Below are 24,791 nucleotides of genomic sequence, written 5' to 3' on the forward strand. Positions count from 1 at the left end.
GGCGTGTGGGCGGTCTATGACTAAATAACTATAATATCAGTAAATGACTGTAAATTAATGCACTAACTATGAACTCAGTCAGTGATCATCATAGGGCAAACACCCACCAATATCAACACAAATCAATAAGGGTTTCAGAGAACCACCTTATTTATTTTAATGGCTTAATTAGTTTGATAGTACTCACATGTATATTGTAAACATTTCTTGAGCAGTTTCAAGAGCCATCTCCTTTTACTGTAAGTAAGGGTTAAGAGTTGATGATATTTTCCCCATGTCCAATGACCTGTATAGATGTCCCACATCAACATCAGGGCCACGTGTGTTAAGTGGGTACCTTGATATAGAGGTTTAAACGGACAAGTGAGCAGGAAACTATCTGACACTTGTCACAACCCCATATGTCCGGTGGATTGTAAGGATCATAATGCGTCATTAGATTTGTTCTCAAAGGGTCCCAAACAAATTGTCCCTCTCTGTGTTGGGAAATGTGTAGTTAACCTGGTGTAAGTGGAACTATACCATATTGTACTGCATCCAGTAGCATGAGAAACGTGTAGCCTAATGTTGTTATGGCTACCTGAAGTCTAATTCATGCTTATATAGATGTCATTTTAAACGTGTAAGCACATGGTCACATACGGTCTTGTATACAAATTGTGCAAGAGCCTTGGAATGATCATATTTAGTATTTCATAAACTGTAAGTCAGTCACAGCACATCAACGTTTTGCACATCTGTAGAGTTGATATCATTGTTGTTTCAAGCAACAACAAAAAAGCAATGTTGACTGTAATGGTAAAAAAAAACACCAGATTAATTTCAATTAAAAAAAGATGACGCATTACAAACATAGCCAGTTGTATAAAATCGTATGTACTTCCTGTATCCTTAGTGGGCACTGTCTCATTTGGCTATTTATATCTTATTTTGCTCAAATTTGATATGTACACACCTAAAAAACACATTGACATTATGAAGATTAGTTAGCTATAGTGTGTTAGCGAACGTTTGCTAATTAATGAAAGCAGAAGATTTTTTATTGTCTGTACGGAAGATGGGTCTAATATTTACTTTAGTGACTATGGGGTCACAGAATTGGTCCTAATCTGTGTTTGACTTCACTCCCTTTAGAGATAATCGATTTAGACCTGCCGCTAGTCTCATAAAGATGCCGGTCAGTGGCCCTGCCCTGTGAAAAATATGGGAGTGGCTATATACAGGACGGTCCTGTATATAAGGTCTCTGAAATGGCTATATACAGGACGGTCCTGTACACAACGCCAAATGGCTATATACAGGACCGTCCTGTACACAGCTCTCTGAAATGGCTATATACAGGACGGTCCTGCACAGAAGCCCTGAAATGGCTTTGTATGTAGTCTACAGAAATATGGATATAATTGGTGTACAATTAACATTTACAGCAGGATAAATTACAAAAATGTACAGCATACTACATACAATTCAAAAGACGGTTTCTCTGATTTCTAAAATAAAAATGCCGGCGTAGTCGATAAATGATTTGTGTTGCTTTCAATGCAAAATCACTACATGTCAACGAAATGTCGGCGTATTCTTTACAAAAAAACCTTCAGTTTTAATAAAACCGAGTAGTCTTTAAAGTATGCAGTGATATCCTTTACAAGTAAAACATTGTGCATTGGAAAATATAAAGTAGAAAATGATTGAAACAACATAAAAAGATAAGCCAAAAAAAGACTGAAATCAGCATAAAAAGCTAAGCATGGAAAGAGATTTAATTGCCACAATTTTATATTGAGGGGAAACTCATTGAAAATAATGTTGTCGTAAGAATATTTATCTGTGAATCCTATCCCTACATTACCACCCGCGAAACTTGCTTAAGCATGCTATAATAGCCCTGTCTGTATATAGTCATTTGACGATAGCTGCAGGACGGTCCTGTATATAGCCATTTCAGGGCTTCTGTGCAGGACCGTCCTGTATATAGCCATTTCAGAGAGCTGTGTACAGGACGGTCCTGTATATAGCCATTTGGCGTTGTGTACAGGACCGTCCTGTATATAGCCTCGGCCGAAAAATATATAGGAAATTGTCTCTGTGTGTATCCTTTCTAAATAATGTCTGCGTATATATTTTTGGAAGACATATTACATGACTGACGCCCGGCAAGGCCGCCGTTTGAGAAAGAAACCCGCCAGCAATTCCGTCACTTGAATCATAGGGTTCGAATATGTTGCTAATTTAGTAAACATAGGGGTATTTCACACATTTTCAAGTAATTTTGAACTGAGCCTAAACTAATTCGTTCACGTGGTACTTAACCCCCATGACTCTTAATTTAAAACAAATCCTGAACCCCCCCCCCCTGCTTTAAATGAGTAGCCATTGCCTGTGGCCATACTAAACATCATAATGTGTTGGTTGACCATAACAATGACAGTTTTCTTTACCTAATAAGGTGCGGTAATTATTTAGTGATTATGACAAAACAATGTTTGCTACATCGAGACCACCTCACAATATGGGAAATAATAAGCTACCTTCCATAGGATGGTGTGAAATCCTGTGAAAAAATTAGAGTAGTTTCCTAAATGTTTGAGTCATAGTCTCTAAACCAAATTGGAGTCGAAGTCCTGGAATGTCTTTTTAGGGGAAAAACATAACGACTATTGCAAGCCTCCCAACACGAGCCGGCTGCAGTCGTTCTAAGTGCAGAGCCTGTACCCGGCATGCCTTTCCCCTATCTTCCCCCCTTTTCTCTCCTCATGTTTCTGAGGTCAGTAAACAAGAAGTGTGTGTTTCCCTTTAAGGAGCCCCCACCGTTTGCACAGTGGAGGGAGGAAGAGCAGGTCTGCGGAACAGCGGCTGAGGAGGGAAAAAAATCCAACAGAGGACGGTTTCAAGTCCCCCCAACAGAAACTGTGCCTGATTTGTGGCCAATGTTGGAGATGTAAAAAAAAAAAAAAAAAAAAAAAAAAAATAGAAGAGAAAGAGAGGGAGGGAGAGGAGAGAGAAGGAGGAGGGAGGAGGAGGGGGAGGAGGAGAAGGGGGGGGGGGGGAGGAAAAACACTAAAGGGGTAGCTATGGAGATGGAGCGTTTTCCTGGCTGCTTTCTTTGACAGGTGTTGAGTGGGGCAAAAGTCTTAAAACAGAATCCAGCATGTACGCCAAAGGTAAAGGAGCTGTCGTCCCTTCCGATAACCAAGCGAGAGAAAAGTAAGTGAATTATGCGCTAATATGTGACACTTTACCTGCTTATCATGCACAGGCGTGTGGGACAGGGAAGGGAGTCCAACTTTCAAAACTAGGTAATTTAAAAGCAGTGTACTGTACTAAAGTGCGCTCGTGCCTGCGTGTCCCCCTCCCCTCCTACCACCTTAGAGGTGCGTCTCTTAAACTTTTTTAAATGTTTACCTTTTGTTTGCACTTTCGCGTTTTTCTTGCATGGGACCAATAGTGTGTCTTCGCGTACACTTATTCTGTAACTTGGTGCAGCATTTTGAGTGCAACAATATATTTTATGTTTCGCTTCTGCAGCGCTGCAAGTTGAGAAAGCGTTTAATTTTGGGTAAAACATGTTCCTGTGTGATCGTCCCTGTGCGGACTGCTGCTGCTCGGTCGTTTTTTATCTTAAACTTTAGGAGATGAAGCTGCTGCATGGTTGGATTATTGTGTGTTTTAGAAATATAAACGGGTAGATTGCTCGGGACATTTGATGTATGTTTTTAACGTGAAGCCGGTAGTATCTAAACCTGGCGATGTAGGAAAAGTTTGGTCCCATTCAGAGATCATACAGCGGTGGTAAACTTTTTAGCATCCGTTCACATGAGTCATTCTGCAAGGAGCATTTATCTGATAATATTTATGATTTATATTATAAGACCTATTGATAAATGTAGTAAGTTGTCGCATCTACACGAAATCTTCCTTATTGTGTCTGAAAATAATGCGAAAATAATGTTTTTGTGTGTTTTTAAATATGGGTTATTTCTATCATGCCCTTTGCTAAATTTGGTGTTAAATGTTTTTTTTTAACATACGAACATCAGTCATATCAGTGCATGAATTAGTGTTTTTCTGTGTAAGACTATGTTACTTTAAAATGTCACTGTCCCTTGACTGAAGGCTGCTCCTCATGCCTGCTCTTCATATCGACGCTGCCTCTAATATTCCTGTATGGATCCATTCAAAGATGTAAACCTGTATTGCAAACCCACACTTTAAAAAATAGTAGTATTTTATCAAAATGATCTATTTTAAAGGATTAAACAGTCTGAGGTATAGTTTCCCTGCTGGGATGCAATTGTGATCTAAAAACACTGCCCAGTCCTGAGAGGCTGTGTTACCGCTCCTCATACATCTGTAATAGAAACAACATTTCTTTAGAGACTCTTTTGTATTTTTTGATGCATTGCTGTGTCACATTCAATTGATTAATCTTTCGAGAGATGTGGCTCGCTTATGTGCTTAGTGTAAGCTCCTCCAATATGACTTTGTACACTTTTAGTGCCACAAGCGTTTAATTTCACTCAGAATTCACATCAGATTATTGGAAAATGTAGAAGCTGTGTGTGTGTGCGTGCGTGCGTGTGTGTGTGTGTGTGTGTGTGTGTGTGTGTGTGTGTGTGTGTGTGTGTGTGTGTGTGTGTGTGTGTGTGTGTGTGTGTGTGTGTGTGTGTGTGTGTGTGTGTGTGTGTGTGTGTGTGTGTGTGTGTGTGTGTGTGTGTGTGTGTGTGTTGAGGTGGAGGAGTGAATCCTAAATGAAAACAGTCCCATGTGGTTTGATGAACAGCAGGCAGAGTGACCTTTGAACCAGCATATGATGCTTTAATATTGCATATGAACCATCAGCAGACGTTGGGCTGCTTCCACACCTGTTTGTGTGCCTTGGCTACGTTGCTTTATTTACAACGAGCAGGCGATGATTTAAATACTGTGTTTTCCGACTGTGTTTAGTTGCACTTGCTTGCTCAGGGAGTGTGGATTATGTTCCATGTGTTATTGAGAGTGAAATCAGTGCGAGGCAGCATGTATTTCAAATGATAGTGTAGGAGGAGGATTAATAATTGAACTCATAAGAAATACAAGTCTTTTGGGGGCTGGAAATGATGAATCCTCCTGTGTTAAGGCTGCTGAAAAACAAAACTCTGGATTTGTGTAGAAACCGCACAGGAAATATCATTTAATCCCATGTATCCAGTGTGTGTGTGTGTGTGGGGGGGGGGGGGGAGGGCACACGTCACAGGCCTATAGGTGTTGCACAGACATAATGGACGGCGCTTGCCCTCTCCCCTCACCTGTCTTGTCACCCTAACCCGCCCCGCAGGGCCAACACATGTTTCCTTGTAAATGTGGAGCTCACAACAGCTGCCTGAATGTATCACTGAATTAGCTCATATTCATATTTACATATTCATATCTGTCTTTACATATTCAGATAGTGAATAAAAGGAGCACCCCGGATGGACTTCAGATTGACAGAGGATTGCAGCTGCAGTGCTAGAGGGTTGAATATCAAGTCAAATATTTAAATAAAAATGGATATATATAAATCTCTCTTTTGGTTTGAGTAAAGTTGGAATCAGTTTTGTTCAGCTGCTTAATTCAACTTAAAATAATGACATTACTGTATAGCCACTTTTAATTAAATATATATATATAAGGTGATTTATTCCTATGGTTCACACTAAATACTTGCACATATACATAACTGTCTTCGCTCATTTCGGTGTATATGTTAATACTACTTAATGTTTTACTTAATATTATTTGTATTCTTATTCACACTGCATATTTGTTTTTTACTTTTATTCTCAAATATATTCTATGTTTAAATCTTTTTCTTTTGCTGTTATGAACCCTGCATTTCCCAACAGGGATCAATAATGGTTGTTCATATCTTAGTTGATCTAATCTCATTTTATCTTATGTTTGTATATAAGTTATGTGGTAATACTATGCCTTTTTAAGCTTAATATTATGTTTATTTGAGACTTAGACCCATCATATTACATAATACACAAAAGTGGTTAAAGAACAAGAGAATAATTGTAGTATTTGTCCATATCTTTGTCTATAGTTAAAAGCAATCAGACAGTGAGGGTGTCGGCTTGTGACCACCTGTTGCTTCAAGGAAGAAGAGGAAATATTATGTAGTTCCTGCAGAGACTATAGCTCAAATATTTGTATACACATGCAGTATTTCAAACAGATTTTATTCTTCAACACCATTTGGTTTTGTTAGTAGTCTGGTGTTAGTAATTGGCCAGATGCTGAAGCTTTTCAGGGACATCAACCTCCCTCTTAAAGTTTTTTAAACAGCCAAAAGAAACGGTATGTTCATAATCTTTTTGACGCCACTGTCTCTTTAAGTCCAAGACAATCTGAACAAGTTGTAGTAGCACAGATGCTACAAAGTTGTCCGTGTTGTTTCATTGTTTCTATTAGCTCCTGATGTTGCAGTCCTATTGCAAGCTGTTATGTCTGTTTTAGTTTGGAGTTGTTATTTGCTACATGTCATCTTGTCTGTACAGATGTAGGCACTTCAATCTAAAATGCTTATAAGAAAAATGAAAAAGCCCCCTTCCAGTGCAGCATGTCCTTCAGCTACCTGAATAGTAAAGAATAGTTCTGAGGTTTGCTATACAAAAAATATACAAACTCCAATGTAAGTGTGTGCATCACACAGCACCAAACTGCATGTGTACAGTGTGTGTTTTTATTTTCTTCAAAAACCTTGAAACCAAGGCTCAAATGCAAAGGGTTTGTTCAGAAATGCAACATAAAACCGGCACTTTTACATTCAACATTCAAGGCTTTGCCTAGTTTAGATCCAGATCCCATTCAGGTAGCAGGCACATGGGGGGGGGGGGGGGGGGAGTTCTTTTGCAACTCCTTGAGAAACATTATTGTGTTCAGACAGTCTGTAAACAAATATTATAAAGGTAGAGGAAGAATTGGTGCCCTTGTGAGCAAAGACATTAATTACCCTGCACACTTTTTTTGCATCGTTTAATTGAATTTGAACAGTAATACAACAGCTTCTATATTAATGTCACCTTATTATTCAGTAACTGGCACCTCTTTGAAATGCGCACTGATGAATCTGGCTTCCTAATTAAAGGTGGCATTCACAAAACATTAAATAGCTTGTTCAAACATCTCATTTTAAAAAATCACGTTCTTCGTTTCTAAAATAATTCTGCTCCCCGGTTTGTTTCCTAATCCTCTGTTTGTTTACAGATATTTCTGTGCGATTTCAAGTGCTGTTGGATTTGTTTGTGAAAAGAACTTGACGTTAATCAGCTTGTTTTGAATACGGGGTTCTTTACATCCTCCGCTCCTCCTCTGGCTCCTCCTTCGTATTTACATGCAGTTTAATAAGGATCTTCAGGTCTGAATGCATGGTTTTGATTCTACCCAGATGCCATCTGCATTTGAGTCTTTTGAAAGAAGCATAAAGCGCTACGCACTAACACATGTAGAAACATTGCACTAAAAGTAAAGAAACCCTTGATTTACCCTCGGCACCCTGTGGCTGACTGCTCTCATTCAGATATGTCAACAGTCAATTAATGCTGCCTTTCGTCAGCTGCTCTGGGTGCATCTGCACACATTTGTTAGTTTTCTCACTTGAAATAAAAGAAACGGTATAAATATTGAGGCTCCGTGCCTGAAGTTGTTAATCAGTTTGGCAACAGAGAGCTCAGAGGAGAATTATGTGCGTCTTGTATTAGCATAAGGAGAAAAGCATCCGCCTGGACAGACATCAGGTACATAACAATCATGTGTACCTAAAGATAAACACATCAACATTATCGGATTATTGTTGTTAAAGCTTCATCATAGTATGGTCCTCAGTAACTGCTGTGGGAGGGGGCTGCTGTGATGGCAAAACTATGTCAGCTATGCCAAAAACAAATCACAAAATACTAACTAAACTGAAAATGAACAACTTCTACTGTGAGGTTAGAGGACATTTACAGGAGAGTCAGTCGATGGGTAAATATCACAGAGTCATGCTGGTAGAAAGGGAGAGGTGTGTGTGTGTGTGTGTGTGTGTGTGTGTGTGTGTGTGTGTGTGTGTGTGTGTGTGTGTGTGTGTGTGTGTGTGTGTGTGTGTGTGTGTGTGTGTGTGTGTGTGTGTGTGTGTGTGTGTGTGTGTGTGTGTGTGTGTGTGTGTGTGTGTGTGTGTGTGTGTGTGTGTGTGTGTGTGTGTGTGTGTGTGTGTGTGTGTGTGTGTGTGTGTGTGTGTGTGTGTGTGTGTGTGTGTGTGTGTGTGACAGTGTGGATTAACCAGTGTGTTTACACGCGTGTTGACACTGATTTGTTTTGACAAAGGAACTGCCATAGCAAAGCTAAGTAAATACAAACAGTGTGTGCAGTGGGAATAAGAGTGAAACGGTGTCACTCCAACATCACATCTCTCATTCAGTGATCCATACCATTTTCTCACATATACTGCTTTAAGATATCAATATTTAATATTGAGCAAATAATGTGTTTTAATTCAGTTCTAATATATGTTACATTCAGTGCGTCACTAAATATATAAATGATGCATGCTATATATGTTATTCTTTGGCGAAGGATAATGTATAAAAAGCAGACGCAGTAATGAGCCCTCATTTCCTCATTCATACCTTACTTCACCCAGCCCCTGCGCTCTCTGCTGAATTATTGAAACGAAGACATGGAAGTTAATTTGCTAACTGTCTGTGCTTTAGCTGGCTAAACTCAGCCGAGATGCCCTTGTCCCTGGAGGCGAGCGGAGGAAAGGGAAGGCTGGATGGGGCGGCCTGGGGCTAAATGTCAGGTGTGTTTCCTGGGGACGAGGCAGTGGGAGAGAGCTCACTGATGTGTGGACATGGAGCAGCGCACTGTAGGCCACACAAGGCTTTGGTTTAGCAAGACACCTTCAAGGAAGACAGAGACAGGAGTGCTGTTTATCATTCATTTATTAATCTCAACACTCATTTAGAGTAAGACAAATAGTTAAAACACAAAACCCAACCCCCAGATCAGTTCTTGGAGTGATGCAGGAATGAGTCCTAAAACCCGGAAATGACTTGGCAGCATTTGATCCCATCTGGTTCCCTCGTCTCGACTGTTCCGTGAGTGTGTTCTCAGTTAGATGCATGCATTAAAGGTGCTATTATACTGTTTTTCATCAATATATTATAGGTCTCTCAGATATATACAAAACTCTGAAGTGTTTGGCTCCAAACACCAAACAGATCATTGCAGCATTACCCATAATCCCTTCTGTTTCAGCCCTGTTTCCAAAGTGCTGATTCTCTGTCTGTTACTTTAGATGAAAATAAGGAGCCCCTCCCCACGCCCCTCTGAGAGAGATTTGGTTAGAAAGAACACAATGGTGCTCTAGGAGGAGATTCAGGTGATAAGGTGGAGGGGGGTACCCTGGTTGGTGATTGGCTAATGGTTACACAAGCCAAAAACTCGTTATGACGTCATAAAGTGGCCAAAATCTGATCAGCTCATTTTCAGACAGGTTTTTATATAAATGGATCAGGACAAAAAGTGAGAGAATCTTTTTTCTTGAAACTTTCAGAATCTCTTTCCACAGAGGGGACACATGGTTATATATAAAAGACATGATAAAGTGGATTTTGCATAATAGGTGACCTTTAAAGGACCCATATAAGGCTTTTTGGGGGGTTTCTCTTTCCTGTAGTGTGATTTGTGCACGTAATGCTCTGCATCAATCCCAAAGCTCCCGTACGCTTCAAAACCCATACAATTGCTGCTAATATTTCGAGATTATCCTGCCTTACAAAACAAATAAGAATCATAAGCGTGTGACGAGATCCTATTCTCTGCAATATGTTTGAAATACAATGGAAAAATCCCATTGCTTTTTGTTGGGGAAGCCCTTGCAATGCTCATTTCTGGGTTAGCCTAAAACATAAGTCGTCATTGCGCCGCTCCATTGAAAAGTGATGTCTTTGAAGAGGTGCGTTAGTTCAATGCATCTTAATGGCACTGGAGAGGGGTGTTTGTTCAAGCATCATAGTTGCAACATGGGGAAAGAAAAGGAAATGGTTCAGTGAAGTTCCACCAGTTGCTCTTTGTTGGAAAAACTGTTGCAAATGACCTTTAAGCTTCAGAGAGGAATCGTGAGAAGACGGCTTTATATCATAAGCCTTGACATTTTAGTCCGCCGTCAAAGCACAGGTCAAATATTCTTCCTCAGACAGATCTCCTTCTTCTCATCATTTAATTTGCATCAGAATACTTTTTATTATTACGTTTCCTCCTCCGTGGAAGTCGATGAAGCAGAGAGTAAAATGCGATGAAGAAATGTGAGATGTTGAGTGGACTGCGTGCGCGGGGGGGGGTTTGTCTTGTAAGCATCTCATCTGTTATTCCTGAGTGACACGTGTAACTGGTGCAGGGTTCACAGGGAAGGAGTTGAGGCTTACAGTATCCAGTGGAAGAAGTCGAGGCCCTGACCTTTCATTTCCCTCTGACACAGCTCTCCTGTACAGTAGACCCCCCCACCCCCTGGCCTTCCTCAGGCTTTGCTCCAAAATAATCTCCACCTCAGCCAAGTTACTGCTTCTGACAGGGTAACAAAAGGTGTCCCCTGTAGCCGGGATTGAATGAGTGTTTTTAAATAATGCATTGCAGCCGGGGCAGGTGCCCATCACTCGGGCACAGAGACCCTCAGATCTCACCGGGCTCTGCCATGAACATTTCATTGTATTGCCGCATTGCCCGTGCAAATATCCTGTGCAGTGCGGACAGGGCATATAGGAGCTGCCGCCGGACGCTGGGTATTTCACACTGCAAGGAAGGCCACATTTCCACCTTTCAGAACACGAGACTCCCCACTTTGCCCAACACACAGGACACTTACAAATTAAAATCACTCTTTGTTAAAAAAAGGGTTTTTATGTTTTATTTAAGGATAATATCATTCCTTTAATGTATTAAAAGTGGGGTATTGCAATATTTAGCTTTAACATTTACATTTTGATTACAAGTTTATTTTCTTCCAAACAAAAGAAAAACCATACAAGAATAATAAATGAATGAAACATAGAAAGAGATAGAACAACAAGCAGGTGATCAATAAAACATCACATCATATTGCTTCCCCAATCATACCTGCAAAACAAACATCTTCACATTTTTGAATTTGTTTTCAAGCATTTATTATTAAAAGAGAGAAATATGTCTTTTCATATTTTCCGACAACACGTAATTAAACGTGATGGACTTACTACTAAACACAACACTGATCAGTTTCACTTAACGACACTAGGACAGTCACTCTAGATCAATATTCAACATTTACAAGCCGTTTGCTCTTCCTTGTGACTTCTCATAATCATTTTCTGCGCATGTTATCATTGATCAGGCCTTTAAACGTGACGCCTCTTTAAAGAAATACTGACGACATCCTGGAAAAACAAACCCACACTTTAATGAAAACCTCAATCAAGCGTGTTTACACTTTGTATCTGCAATGGGTGTCGATACAGTTTAATCTGATGTGAGAAATAGAGGAGGGGATATCATCTCGTGTCAAATGCGTGTTGAAACTGGTTCGGACCAGATGTGGCACATCATGCTCTTTTTTTGATAGCGATATCTTTGAAGAGCTAAAGGCTGCTCAACTCTGGCTCATTGATTCATTCAGTATCGCCTTTAATCAACCCAAGCATCATAACTCTGTCTGTATGCATGTGATCAGCATAAAAACAGGAGCACAGCAGACCTGGAGACCGGTGCAGACGGATGATGATGTCTGTTCTGCATCGTAGTGAAAGTATTGAGCTGCTTATCTGTGCTTGTTTTGGGCAAATGTTGCGTTTGTGTGCCTGCAGCTTCTTTTGTAGTCCAATTGAGACTGACAACATACTGAATATCTGAGATTTAGTTGCAATTAAAGTAGAAGACGACATTGTTCAGACGTGTTTAAAGTTGAGATGAGTCGGGTTTAGCGGCTGTAGTTGCTTAGAAACGGTCACTAGTTGAGTAAACAAGGGAAAGACGGTGACAGATGAGTCAACTGTCGATGGAAAAAGAGAGCAATGATTTGGTTCCTCTTTCATAAAAAGTCTTTGAGGTGGTTTGATTTTAATTCTCCGATCCAGAACAATCCACAGAAACCTCCGCAACTCTGTGCCTTTTTACTTCTTCAGTTACAGGCCTTTTTTTCTTATTTCTCAAAATAGTTCACATACCAGTCCAACACTTGGGATAAGCACTTTCATGGTGAGAGTTGCAACCGATCCTACTCTCATATTTGTAGGACTTTAAATGTTTTAGCGAGAGCCAGAAGACAATAAGCTTAGCTAAGTACAACGACTGCAAACTGCTAATATGCTCCGTCCGAGGAAAAAAAAAAATGCACCTCCACCGGGGCAATTATAGGGCCGGTTCGAAGCAGGAGTCCAATCGGAAACCTGATCTTGGTGTTTCCAGTGCAGAGGTGCCTGCTCTCGTCCAGAATATTGCTTCAACTTGGGCATCGACTTATTTGCCCAGCCATCACCAAGAGTTTCTGAGGCCTGGACGGGATTTACGGGAACAACATCAGCTCCTGGCGAGTACAACAACGAGTGAAGTTGTTAGAAAACTCGTGCCCGCATTAGTAGTCGCCATTGTTGTTACTATGAGGGAAATCGATGTTGCTGGGAATGGAGCAATATAAACGGGGACGTCATGACGTTGAGCCCGAACAACTAGTCCTTAGGAGATTCCCAAGTTGAACCAAGCCTGAACAGCCACTATTGAAAAGGGGTATAATTAACATTATTATTAATATTCATTCAAAAAGATTTTTTATCCGATATGCATTAACGTATATCTGATTCATAGACAGACATCAACATGTGTGTGTGACTCCTACATATGACAGGAATCCAACAAGCAGCGCGTTGACATCTGAGAACTTCAGCCACGTCTGAGGATATCTTTCCTCTCCTCTGTCCGAGTTCCTCTCGGTGTGTACGCCGCCTTGTTTTCGGCCTCCGCGCCTCAACAGCAGAGTTCCTCAAACCACAGGGACATGGCTCAGTGCCACCGAGGCTCTTTAGCTCAGAGCTGCAGAGCTTCACATCACGCGTTTACAATCCCTCCACAGCGTATATGATGCTCGCTCTGAGAAATCCTGTGTATCCAGGCTTCATCTAAAATGACACACTGATGATTTCCTGCCGATTTTTCGCATTTGTTGAAGTTATGTTGATGGGTTCCTTTGAATTAAATGTGGGTCATGAATTTTCAAAATGAGTGCTGTTATGATGATGAGTGTAAAAGTTGGGATCCTTGACACTAATTTCTTCTTTCTCTTTCTGTTTTCCAGGTTAGCTTTATATGTGTATGAGTATTTGCTTCATGTCGGCGCACAGAAATCCGCACAGACCTTCCTGTCAGAGGTAAGCTTTTCTTTCAGTATGACTTCCTGTCTCTAAAGCGTGAATGGGGTTCCCCCTCTATTGTATCGCCAGGATTGGAATTCCTGTTATAAATGGTTCTGTGTACAAGCAGCTGTTGAGCAATATTACTAAAAGCCAGGCTCTTGACACTTAAAAACTGTAACAATATTACTATTTCAGACTTGATCTGACAATAAAGTAATATCGTATCGTATCGTATCGTACTACATTAAGGAGCCAAGACTGTTGTTTTTTTACTGCAATGTTCTTTTGAGCGTTTGTTAATTTGGGACAATGTAAACATGACATTGGTTACTTACTATGATTGCCAGCCCTTCATTATTAGATGTAATTTGTCATCATAAACATTGTATAATTAGTGCAGTTTGACATATTGTGGGCATGTGCTGTTGCTCGGTATGACGTTTAATAAGTGCAGCCAGTCCCTGAAGTTAAATCGAGTGTACCTTTTTAATATTTGATCATGTGTCCCAGGTATGCCAGACGTATTAGTCTCATATCAGGCCCCTGAACTGTAGGAGAGGTTAGGGTCTCTAATGTGTTGCATCTTCTTCCTTAATGGACATCCTTCCTGCTAATGGTCTCATGTTCAGACCGTCTCCTTTACAACACCTCTCCTGCACACTGGCTTTATTCAGCTCCACTTAACACACTGAGAGGGCTTTAACAGCAAGCAAAGGCAGGTCTCTATCATTTAATACTGACAGCGTTTATCTGACATTTCATCAGGCGAGCTCAGTGTCGAGTCACTTACGGATAGAGATACTGTAACACCGGTTTAAACTCACACATGCATGCTGCTCACATGGAAGAGAGAGTCTAGTGAACAACAAGCAGATCACTGATCAGCATCACAGATACTTACATTTTCTGATTTCAGCACAAGTGCTAGAAAACAAGCTTTGATTAAATAATGAAAGTCTTTTTAAAATTGAGACTTCTCTAACGGTCTTTTTTTAAAACAATGTTATACCTATTTGATTTAAGGAACAGCTCAACATTTTCCTCTAAAGGGAAAAAGTCAAACTAACTAATCTATACTATACAACTTCTTTATTTTTTAGTACATATAGAGCTACACCTAGCAGCCTTAGCATTGCGAGTGGACACACGGGAAACAAATAGCCTGCCTTTATTCTAGCCAACTATTACCAAAATATATGTTTTTTAGTCATTTCATTTCATTTTCTTTTTCATTTCTTTCATCATTTGTATGATGTCCTTTTGTTGTTCTATTTATGTTTTTATGTTTCATGTGGAACTACTTGAGCAGGTCTCCCTTGGAAAAGAGATAAATGATCTCAATGGGATTGTATCTGTATAAATAAAGGTTTGAAATGAAATGAAATTAATTCCTACAAAAACTGTAACAAAAGTTGCAGTTATATCGGGTCCATGTCCTGGACAATTTCCTGGGTGAGCACTCTCACTTCTAGTGCCTGCATGAATCAGAAAAACATTTATTTTGTCTGTGATTTGATTTTTGTATTTCCTTTCATATTTTTACAATTGAAATATGAAATAAATACCAGTATTGCAAGTGTGCTGGAGCTTCTGTAAGGTTAGCCTATAATAATAATAATAAAAATGATTTTACCCGCAACCATTTATGAGTCTTATTTTCTGGCCAAAAATAACTGTCTCTACAAATATAAGATATTTCCTCTTTTGTGTTTCCTGTTATAAATCTCTACGTCATCATTTTCGATAAAAACAAAAAAATAGAAATCAAATCAAAAAGTAGAGAAAAATACCTTACTGTACATCTGTATAGCCGGTGTGTCCTTGGGCAAGACACTTCACCTGAACTTGCTCCTGTGGGTATTGTCCACAGTATCTGACCATTGCATGTATGATATATGTGTAATGTGTGTATATGTAAAAGCGCTTTGAGTCATTGAAAAAGCGCTATAATAAATGTAAGGAATTATTATTATTAAAATCAATGAAAAAATATAATAACTTGCTGGGACGTGGACGGATCAATCAGACAGAAATTGGGTTTGTTAGCTTATATTGTGCAAGGCGGCTGGCAGCAGGGAGTGCAGGACCACTGGAGGCCGGCCCAGTTGCCAACAGCCACGAGCGGTCGACTAAAATATGAAGCAAAAATTGGGGGGGGGAGCAGCAGAGGGAGATCAAGTGGTCGAAGCCTCGCTCATTTCAGGGCCCTTGTGGCTGAATCTTCATCCAGAGATTGAGTGTTATTAGTGGGAAGGGGTGAAGTGCTGGGTCACAGGCAACCAGAGGCACACATACATAAACACACATTAAAACAGGAATTAAGACAACATCTACACAGACTGGAATTAAAACAACAAACACACACAAACAGTCCATGGCCATGAGGCAGGCATGCGCAGACTGCTAAGTCAATTTGACGCCAGTTGTCTCAAGTGCTGCGCCGGCAACACTGTAGGGCTTACTCTAGTAATTTTGTTTATCTCAACCTCAGCGTTATTTCTGTTTAGTTGTCTTTTATGGTCAGAGTCAGTATATTTGGATTAGACTGACAGTAATGGGAACATATCCGTGCAAACAGCAGCTTGACCTCTCACCTTTCCCCCTTCATGCAGTCCTAGCAGTGGGCTTTAAAGTGTTGAGGGATTTCTCACGAGTATTTGTAGAAACAACACTTGTTTTACTCATCCGTGTTAGCAGTCATTCAACACACTCCAGATCTTTGTGGAAACACACACACCTGAACACCCTCCACTTGCTCTGATAAAGCACAAGCAAATTGGAAATAGATTCAAGAAAATATACCAACAAAGACATGCTACAAAATCCAACAGAATTAAGTGTTAAAGTTAATTGTTCTATGCGTTGGTTAAATGCTCTGAGGTAGAAAAGCTAGGAATCGGTCCATTACGGCAAATGGTGATTATTTTCATTTTTGGTTAATCTGCCATTGATTCTTGATTAATTGATCAAATATGTTGTCTCTAAAATACCATACCAATTGACTTTTTGTTAATTTAAAATCATAAGAAATGCAGTTTACTAATACGAATGATAAAAGACAAAGAAAAGCATAACATCCTTACAAAACCATAGAAGCAGAAAAGGTTTAGCATTATTGCTTTTAAAAATTCTAAAAACGTCAAATTGATTATCAGAAATCAATTATGATTACCGATCAATTATTAGATTTAAATTAAATAGAGTTTAAACTTAGTTCCATTTCTTTGGTGCGATTATATGCTACGCCTTCAAAATGATGATGGGTTTCTCAATTGGCTTGGCTTATATTCGTTAAACCCGATGTACGTGTTGTTTAAGACATAATGATGTTTTCTTTGCCGTGCATTGAGATTTCTGAGGGTAAGCACCTATGTACCTCGTAGTCTTTTCCTCTCTCACACCACACACACACACACACACACACACACACACACACACACACACACACACACACACACACACACACACACACACACACACACACACACATACACATACACATACACATACACATACACATACACATACACACACATACCATGTATACATCACTTTAGGGGACATTACATTGACTTACATGCATTTCCTGGAGACTTATCCTAACCTTAACCATAACCAACACATGCCTAACCCTAACCCTTAACCTTACCCTAAACCTAACCAAGTCTTTACCCTAAAATGAATGATTCCCCTCATGGGGACCTCCAATTTGTCCCCATAAGGGAAGCCAGTCCCCACACGTGAATATGTAAACAGATTTAAGTCCCCACAAGTATAGTAATGCTAGACCACACACACACACAGACACACACACACACACACACACACACACACACACACACACACACACACACACACACACACACACACACACACACACACACACACACACACACACACACAGGAAAACACACAGATATGTTTCAATAGATAAGGGAATTCTATCCTCGCAGGTAGACTGGAGAGACACACACACACACACACACACACACACACACACACACACACACACACACACACACACACACACACACACACACACACACACACACACACACACACACACACACCTGCTCATCTAATGAGAGCGCTATCACCTGGACTTACTTTCCTCAATTAGCCTCTGTTCCTCTTCAGTGAGAAGCACACAAACAAACACTCACACATACATTCATATTTATAGGATGCCCAGAACACACTCCTGTCCCCGGGAGGACTTTGCCACTCTCTGCTCTCCTGCACAGTGCAGCACTCAGCTCTTTAGCAGCATTAAATCAACAGGCCCAGCCCACATACATCACATCACTATAAACTGCACTGGGGAAATCTATAGAGTAGACACTTAAATAGAAATATGAAGCTAGGATCTGATATTCCATATATATAAATAAATATTTAAAACAACAAAGACACATCTCACTGCTGTCCTCACAGACCCGGGTGAATCGTGTAGGTTTAACTATGTGAATGTGTGTGTGTGCAGCCATGTCAGTAGGTGTGTGTGAAGCAGGGAGAAGGACTGCTATCTCAAACTGCATCTTATCTCACTGTCCAGATTCATGCAGGAGCTCTGCTGGTGTGTGAGGGCATTGGAGAGGGCCGCTCGCTGCTTTAATACAGTCCCAGTTTCTTATCCACAAACTCAGCGCTGCACCGCACTCCACTGCGCTGCCAGTTGGCCTATTTTTTTTCTGTCCAACTCTCACTCTGTGTGTGTAAAGTTGGGAGGACAGTTGGGCGAAAAGATTACAATATGCATAAAACATGCAGCGATGTCTAATCCCTCAAACCCCGCCTCTGTCTTCTCCTCTCAATCCACTCAGATCCGATGGGAGAAGAACATCACACTTGGGGAACCACCTGGATTTTTACACTCATGGTGGTGGTATGTATATGATCCTCTTTCTGTCTCTTGACCACACACACACACACACACACACACACACACACACACACACACACACACACACACACACACACACACACACACACACACACACACACACACACACACACACACACACACACACACACACACACACACACACACACACATACACGCACACACACACACGCACACACACACACACACGCGCATATATACATATATATTTCAACAGCTGACATTCATTCTGTAGAAGTGCTCTTGATGGACTGGAGGAATGTGCAGGGCTGGAGAGGGACAATAATTGCAGGGAATGCTAAGTGCATCATCTCACACATGTTGAAGTGAGATCCTGGTTTCACTCAGATTGACAAGTGAGACAACTTGCCTCACTCTGTTATTTAAGCTTAACAATTATTTTTTTTTCTTTCTGCACTGCCAAATCAACGTCAGATTAAACATTGCTTGGGTTTACAAATGTTGACACTGTGAACTCTTGAGCCGACAAAATAGAGCTAACTGCACCCTGGATAACCTCTTACATTTTGCAACTACAATCCAATGTAGTGGTGGAAGAAGTACTCAGCGGCTTTACTCAATTACAAGTAGTCATGCTGTAGCACAGTGTAGAAGTTAGGGCTGCTCGATTATGGCAAAAATCATAATCTCGATTATTTGGGTCAATAATTGATATCACGATTATTAAAAACCATTTACTTTGGATAAACAACATTTGAACAGTATGTTTTAACAGTTAATTACCCTGAACTTTAAGTATAATTCAACTGAAAAACCAATTAAAAAATATTACGATTAAAATACGATTAATTGAGCAGCCCTAGTAGAAGTACAAGTCTCTCAAACTTTTACTTATGTACTGTACTTGCTTTAAGTTCCTGCTTGCATGTACCCATTCATGTACCGACAAGTATATTACTGGATTACTTTGATACTGAAGAAAAGTTCAAACGTGACGATTCTTAAGCAAGTTCTGAGTTGAAAGAAGGTTCTGGTAACTTTCTGATAGGAAGGAAATCCTCAGGAGATGTAAGTAACGCTGCATCGACTCATGTGTATTATGTCCTCTGTCCTCAGATTTGACGGAGTTAATATCATGACAGTGCTATTTTCAACGAAAACTGTAACAACACTAAGGGCTTTAAAAAGACTTAATTGAGCTGCGTGTCACTGCCTGCTGCTGCAACTGCTAAGTGAGTTGATGAGCAGCGGGCCAAAATATGCTAACTAACAATGATAAATGTTTTTAGAACCTTGGCGTCTACTTCTCCCTTTCACCTCATTCAGTCTCTCATCGTGACATCTGTACTGCCAGTTTAAAAACTCCTCTCCATCGTCATCCAGATTATTTTTGATGTGATGCTCCATTTAACAGGACAAGGCTCTGACGTGGGTTGTTCCTCTTCTCTTTCTGCCTCTTTAAACAAATCTGACAGATCTCTTAATGCTAGATAAATAAAGGGTTTTCTATCTGGCTGGAAGAACAGGGGTCAGGGGGGGAACACCCAAATGTGTTCCCGTGGATTCCCCCCTTGTTTACAGTTGTCAGGCCAAGAGCTAGAAAATCCAGGCAGTAAAGAGGAAGCTGGGCTGGAAACAGAGGCAAACAGGAGTGGAGGTTGAGAGGCTGAATCCTCAGCAAGACAGCATGAGAGCCAGGATAAGGGCTTTGACAGGGCCCGCTTTGTTTGTCATTCATGCTATCCTGCTCATCCCCAAAGTCCCCTGGCCGGCCCTGTGTAATAAACCCGGACACGCGGCTTCATTCATTCATCCTCTCTGGCCCCAGTGTGTGTTGTAATTGTGCAGCCTGTTGACACGGTTCATAATGGTCCTTAAAGAGCCTGGCTTCCCTCAACCTGACAGCGCTCAATTGGACAGCGACCAGTAATACTGACAGAATGACATACACAAACATACAGCGCAGTGTAAGTTTGCTCTCGCCTCTGCCTGAACCAATAAGAGGGCTTAGGGAGACTGGCCGTGTGTGTAGGACAGAGAGAGAGAGAGAGAGAGAGAGAGTGTATGTAAGTGTGTGAAAGTGGAAAACAGAGAGGGAGACTGAGTGCTTAAAGTGTGTGTATGGTGGAATAAGTACTTATACTAGTAGGGATACTAAATTAATAAAGTCAAAGTCATGTGATCGGAGTATTACTTAAGTAAAAGTACAGAAGTATTATTGGCATCAAAACACACTTAAGTAACAAACTCGTTAAGTGTAACGCCCGATTCTGAATCATATACTGTATATATACTGGATTATGATCTTTTGATGCATTAATACGTCGATCACAGCTCGTAAAGGTGGATCTGATTTGAATGACATTGTAAAGGCTGCCGGAAAAAGCCTAACCTCCAATGTCAATGTTTATTTATTAAATTAGATTAGATATACTTTATGATTTTTATTTTCGTCACAGCAGCATGTTAACAAGGCATTGCATATACGTTTAAAAAAACAATTAACATAATAAAATAGAAACAAAAAACAAAAAGTAAATACATACATACATACAAACCATGGTAGGCTAATCTACTAACAACATGTTGACATAGGCTAATAAAGCGTTGTGTTAGCTAGTAATCTGAATATGCAATGTTAATAAACTCTCATATAAATGTAATGGAGTAAAAGTATTATATTGGCTTCCAAAATGTACCTCAAACATTCAGTACGATAAGTGAGTAAATTACATTCATCCACTGACCATATTGGTATATTTCAGCACAGTGTTAGAGAGGTGTGTGTGTGTGTGTGTGTGTGTGTGTGTGTGTGTGTGTGTGTGTGTGTGTGTGTGTGTGTGTGTGTGTGTGTGTGTGTGTGTGTGTGTGTGTGTGTGTGTGTGTGTGTGTGTGTGTGTGTGTGTGTGTGTGTGTGTGTGTGTGTGTGTGTGTGTGTGTGTGTGTGTGTGTGTGTGTGTGTGTGTGTGTGTGTGTGTGTGTGTGTGTGTGTGTGTGTGTGTGTGTGTGTGTGTGTGTGTGTGTGTGTGTGTGTGTGAGAAAGTGTGTGTGCCAGAAAGCGGTTGGAGGGTAGTCTGATGATTAGCCGGGCAGCGTCTGTCTGGGCAGCACGTGGACATGGAGACTCTCTGGGTGGGGGGGTCCGGGGGTCGGGAGGGGGGGGGGAGTCCCCTGTCCACACCCTATGCCACCCAGCAGACCCCCTCAGCAACCTCTAGCCTCCCCCAAAACAAAAGCTCCAGATGGTAGGAAAGCCACCAACCTCCCCATCCCTCACCCTTTCGCTCCCCCTCCCTCAACCTTTGTCTGGAGGCCTGTCCCTTTGTTTGCGGAAGAGAGACCCCCGAACGGATTAACTCTTTGCATTCCAGCCTCTTTTGTGTTAAACAGCCAAATCTAAGACCCCGACCCTGGCCCCGCCCCCGTCCTCCCCTCCTCAGCACCTCACTGGGATTGTCCTCCCTCCTGCTTCTGTGGCCGCTTCCTGGAGGATGGCGTTGGTGGTGGTGGTGGTGGTTGTGGGGGGGGCTTCAGAAAGAGAAGGCTGTAAGAGGGGGAGGGTGGGGACGTTGGGGGAGGAAGAGAAGAGGCAGCCTGGCGGTGGGGGTCACTCATCCACATCTGTTGTTATGGGTGGAAGGATAAAGAAAGGGCTCAGCCAGGGCTGCAGGTGTTGATTGTGTCATTAGCTCCTTCTCTATTGGTCGCTGCTAGTTGTCTCCTCCTTATCCCCAAATCGATTGCTTTAACCAGTTTTCTCTGGATGGCCACTGAACCCCCCCCCCACACACACCCCTCACCCCAACACACAAACACACACACACACACACACACACACACATACACATTAAAACCTTCGCACAATAACAGTATGTCCAGGGATCCTGTGTGTTGCCTCTTGAGAGTCTTGTTTGCGAGGGGTAGAGAAAGCAGTGAAGGTACAGCGGTCTTCTGCTCCTGAATGTGTGGACGGCTCTTTACAAAGACAGGTTTCAGTCTTCTGCACCATTTTCTCTTCTTCCTTTTCCTCCAATATACTCTTCTTGCTTATTTATTCTGCTTTGGTCACAACACGTCTTTCAAAATCGAAGCGGTGAGTTTAAAATACCGTCCACGTTAGCCTCGTAGTTTCAGCTCCAAGACAGAGATGGACCTTTGTTGCAGTTGCATCTAAATACAATCCAATAGTAACACTAATACAGTCAATGGTGCTAATTTAAAAGGAGCTGTAAACTGTGCATTTGTATCTGGTTTCACTTGTTAACAAACTGCTACAATTATGCATCAAAACAAAAGACTCATTACGGCTGGTGTGCCTACAAGCCTGGCATCAATGCATCAACAGTCTTAAGAGTATCTGGAGGTTTTCCTCTTGTTCCCACTCCCTTAGCATTGCAGCATATTCAAATCCAATCCTAGCGTGTGAGAAATATTACCAAGCAGGCATCATTCTCTGAAATCAAGGCTTCCCTGATGACTTCTTTGGATATCCTGAAACCTGAAACTGTATGAATCTCATCTCAACTTTTACAGCAGTTGCAAAACTACTTGTGGTTCAGGACAGAGGTGTATTATGCTCATTTTCTGGTTCAAATGTGTATATAGTTTCTCAACTGTCTCCATGTTTTAATGTTCAAAAAGCTCTTTATTTTTCACATACTGCCTGTGCTGCAGCACCTCTTTTCACCCTCTGTCTGAAACCAGAGCCCATTCTGCTCTTATTGGTTAGCTGGTAGGCTCTGTTGTGATTGGTCAACCGCTTAGAGATGTCCCGCCCCTTAGCTTAGCACTTACAATGTGTTGGAGCGCTAGCCAATAGAAGCACGAGTTTTGCGTGGTGATGTCACTATATGGAGGAAGTAAAAAAGGAGTCCAATGGAGGCGTTTCAGGCAGGGGGGGGGGGAGTGTGTGGGGGAGAGAAACTCCCTCTGGAGGGTACTTTGAGGTTTTTGCATTTTCAGTGCATATCCTCCACCTGTATGTGTGAGCGTGTAAAGACATACATGCAACTTTATTTGATGTTGATTTCTCTAAAGCCGTCAGTATTTCTTAGCCGCAGTCCAAAGGGAGTGTTTCTGACTCGCATGGCACAGTGGTGGACTCCATGGTTCTGGAGGTAATAAAGACACTGGTTGTTATTCCCCGCCTCCGCCCTGTGATTGCAGCCATTTCACCCATTAAGCAGAGCCTGTGCTGATACAAGTAGGAAGCAGCATGGTGCACTTGCTTTAACTTAGCATTTTTGGAATTTTAGTCTGCGTCTTCATCTGTCTTAAATTCTTTCTTCATTTCTATGAATATTTCCGTCCCTTGTGACTCACAGGCTGAAGACGCACACAGGATTATCTTGTAGACCTGCTACCAGTGTTTCTGTCTTTCTGTGTCTTTGTTTACCTCCTTGTTATAATGGGAAAGCACATTGTAACCATTGGCTTTGTCAGACCACAGTTAATTGCAAATAATTATCGTGATGGCATTTCATTTGAGTAATTGTCTTCTTCTGGACGGCTGGTCGCTAATCCCTTCCTCCTCTGTTCTCGATTGTGTGTGTGTGTGTGTGTGTGTGTGTGTGTGTGTGTGTGTGTGTGTGTGTGTGTGTGTGTGTGTGTGTGTGTGTGTGTGGTGCCAGCTCAATATTTTTGTATGACTTTTTTCCATATTATGAATAAAAAAGAGTTTGCATGACCTTAAACTGAAACCTCTCCCGTGACTTTTCAAAATAAGAGTTTTAATGCCTCTTTGATGCAGAGTTTTGTGGCTCAAATACCATCAGTTACTACCCATAATACCTTGTAAAGCTTCCCATGATGGGATGATCAGATTGAAATGATTAGATAATTGGATAGAACATTTACTATTACAAGAGTGTGCGGAGTACAAGATTTCTCGCAGATTGCTGGTGCTAATTAACTGTGAATGTTGACTTCCTACAGTAGATCATTTCTAAAGATTAGTGTATGAAAAGGAAGCAACAACAACTGTGACATGGGCTTGTGGGTAAAATGTGGGTAAATGATAGCTAACAATGGTCCCATCCCTCAGCCCCAGTGATACATCACATTGAATTAGTCATTTCACGGTATTGTCATTGTACAGGTAGAAGCTAATGCCTTGTGCTAAGCAGCTACCCAGAAGTAGTGCATACTAATAAACTATATCATTTACATACATTGCGTTGAGTAATACAGCATAATTGATGCTAATAGATACAAGTATACAAATGTTATATATACATTTCTCAAGAGGATAAGCCCAGTTAAAGAGTGCAAAAAGATACAAACAGTTAAAAATATAAATGACATATCAGTACAGCGCTATACATGGTGTTATTTTCTCTAACTGCACCCTTACAATCTGTCTTTGATTTGTATAATATTTGATTAATTTTGATAATCTAAGCAATTTTGCTCAATAATGTAATACCTTTGTACATGTATTTTGACTTTCTCTTTATTTTTGGTATTGTTTCAGCTTCTGTGAGTGACTTTGTTGGATTCCTACCTTGAGTTTTGGAGCTTGTTTATCATGAAGCTTGCCATTTTTC

The 24,791-nt window shown here is 41.0% G+C and overlaps 1 protein-coding gene across 2 annotated transcripts in view; it reads left to right on the forward strand.

Annotated features, from left to right (window-relative positions):
* The first annotated feature begins 3,055 nt into the window (after positions 1 to 3,055).
* ssbp4 (single stranded DNA binding protein 4) overlaps positions 3,056 to 24,791 on the forward strand; it is a 104,748-nt gene continuing 83,012 nt past the window's right edge. For both annotated transcript variants that reach the window (XM_034081517.2, XM_034081518.2), the window contains exons 1-3: positions 3,056 to 3,204; positions 13,325 to 13,397; positions 18,206 to 18,267. In XM_034081517.2, the coding sequence (XP_033937408.1) occupies positions 3,149 to 3,204; positions 13,325 to 13,397; positions 18,206 to 18,267 (191 nt within the window). In that variant the 5' untranslated portion in view covers positions 3,056 to 3,148. The remainder of the gene's footprint in view (positions 3,205 to 13,324; positions 13,398 to 18,205; positions 18,268 to 24,791) is intronic.

Source organism: Pseudochaenichthys georgianus, chromosome 4 (assembly GCF_902827115.2).
Source record: "Pseudochaenichthys georgianus chromosome 4, fPseGeo1.2, whole genome shotgun sequence".
Lineage (NCBI taxonomy): Eukaryota > Metazoa > Chordata > Actinopteri > Perciformes > Channichthyidae > Pseudochaenichthys > Pseudochaenichthys georgianus.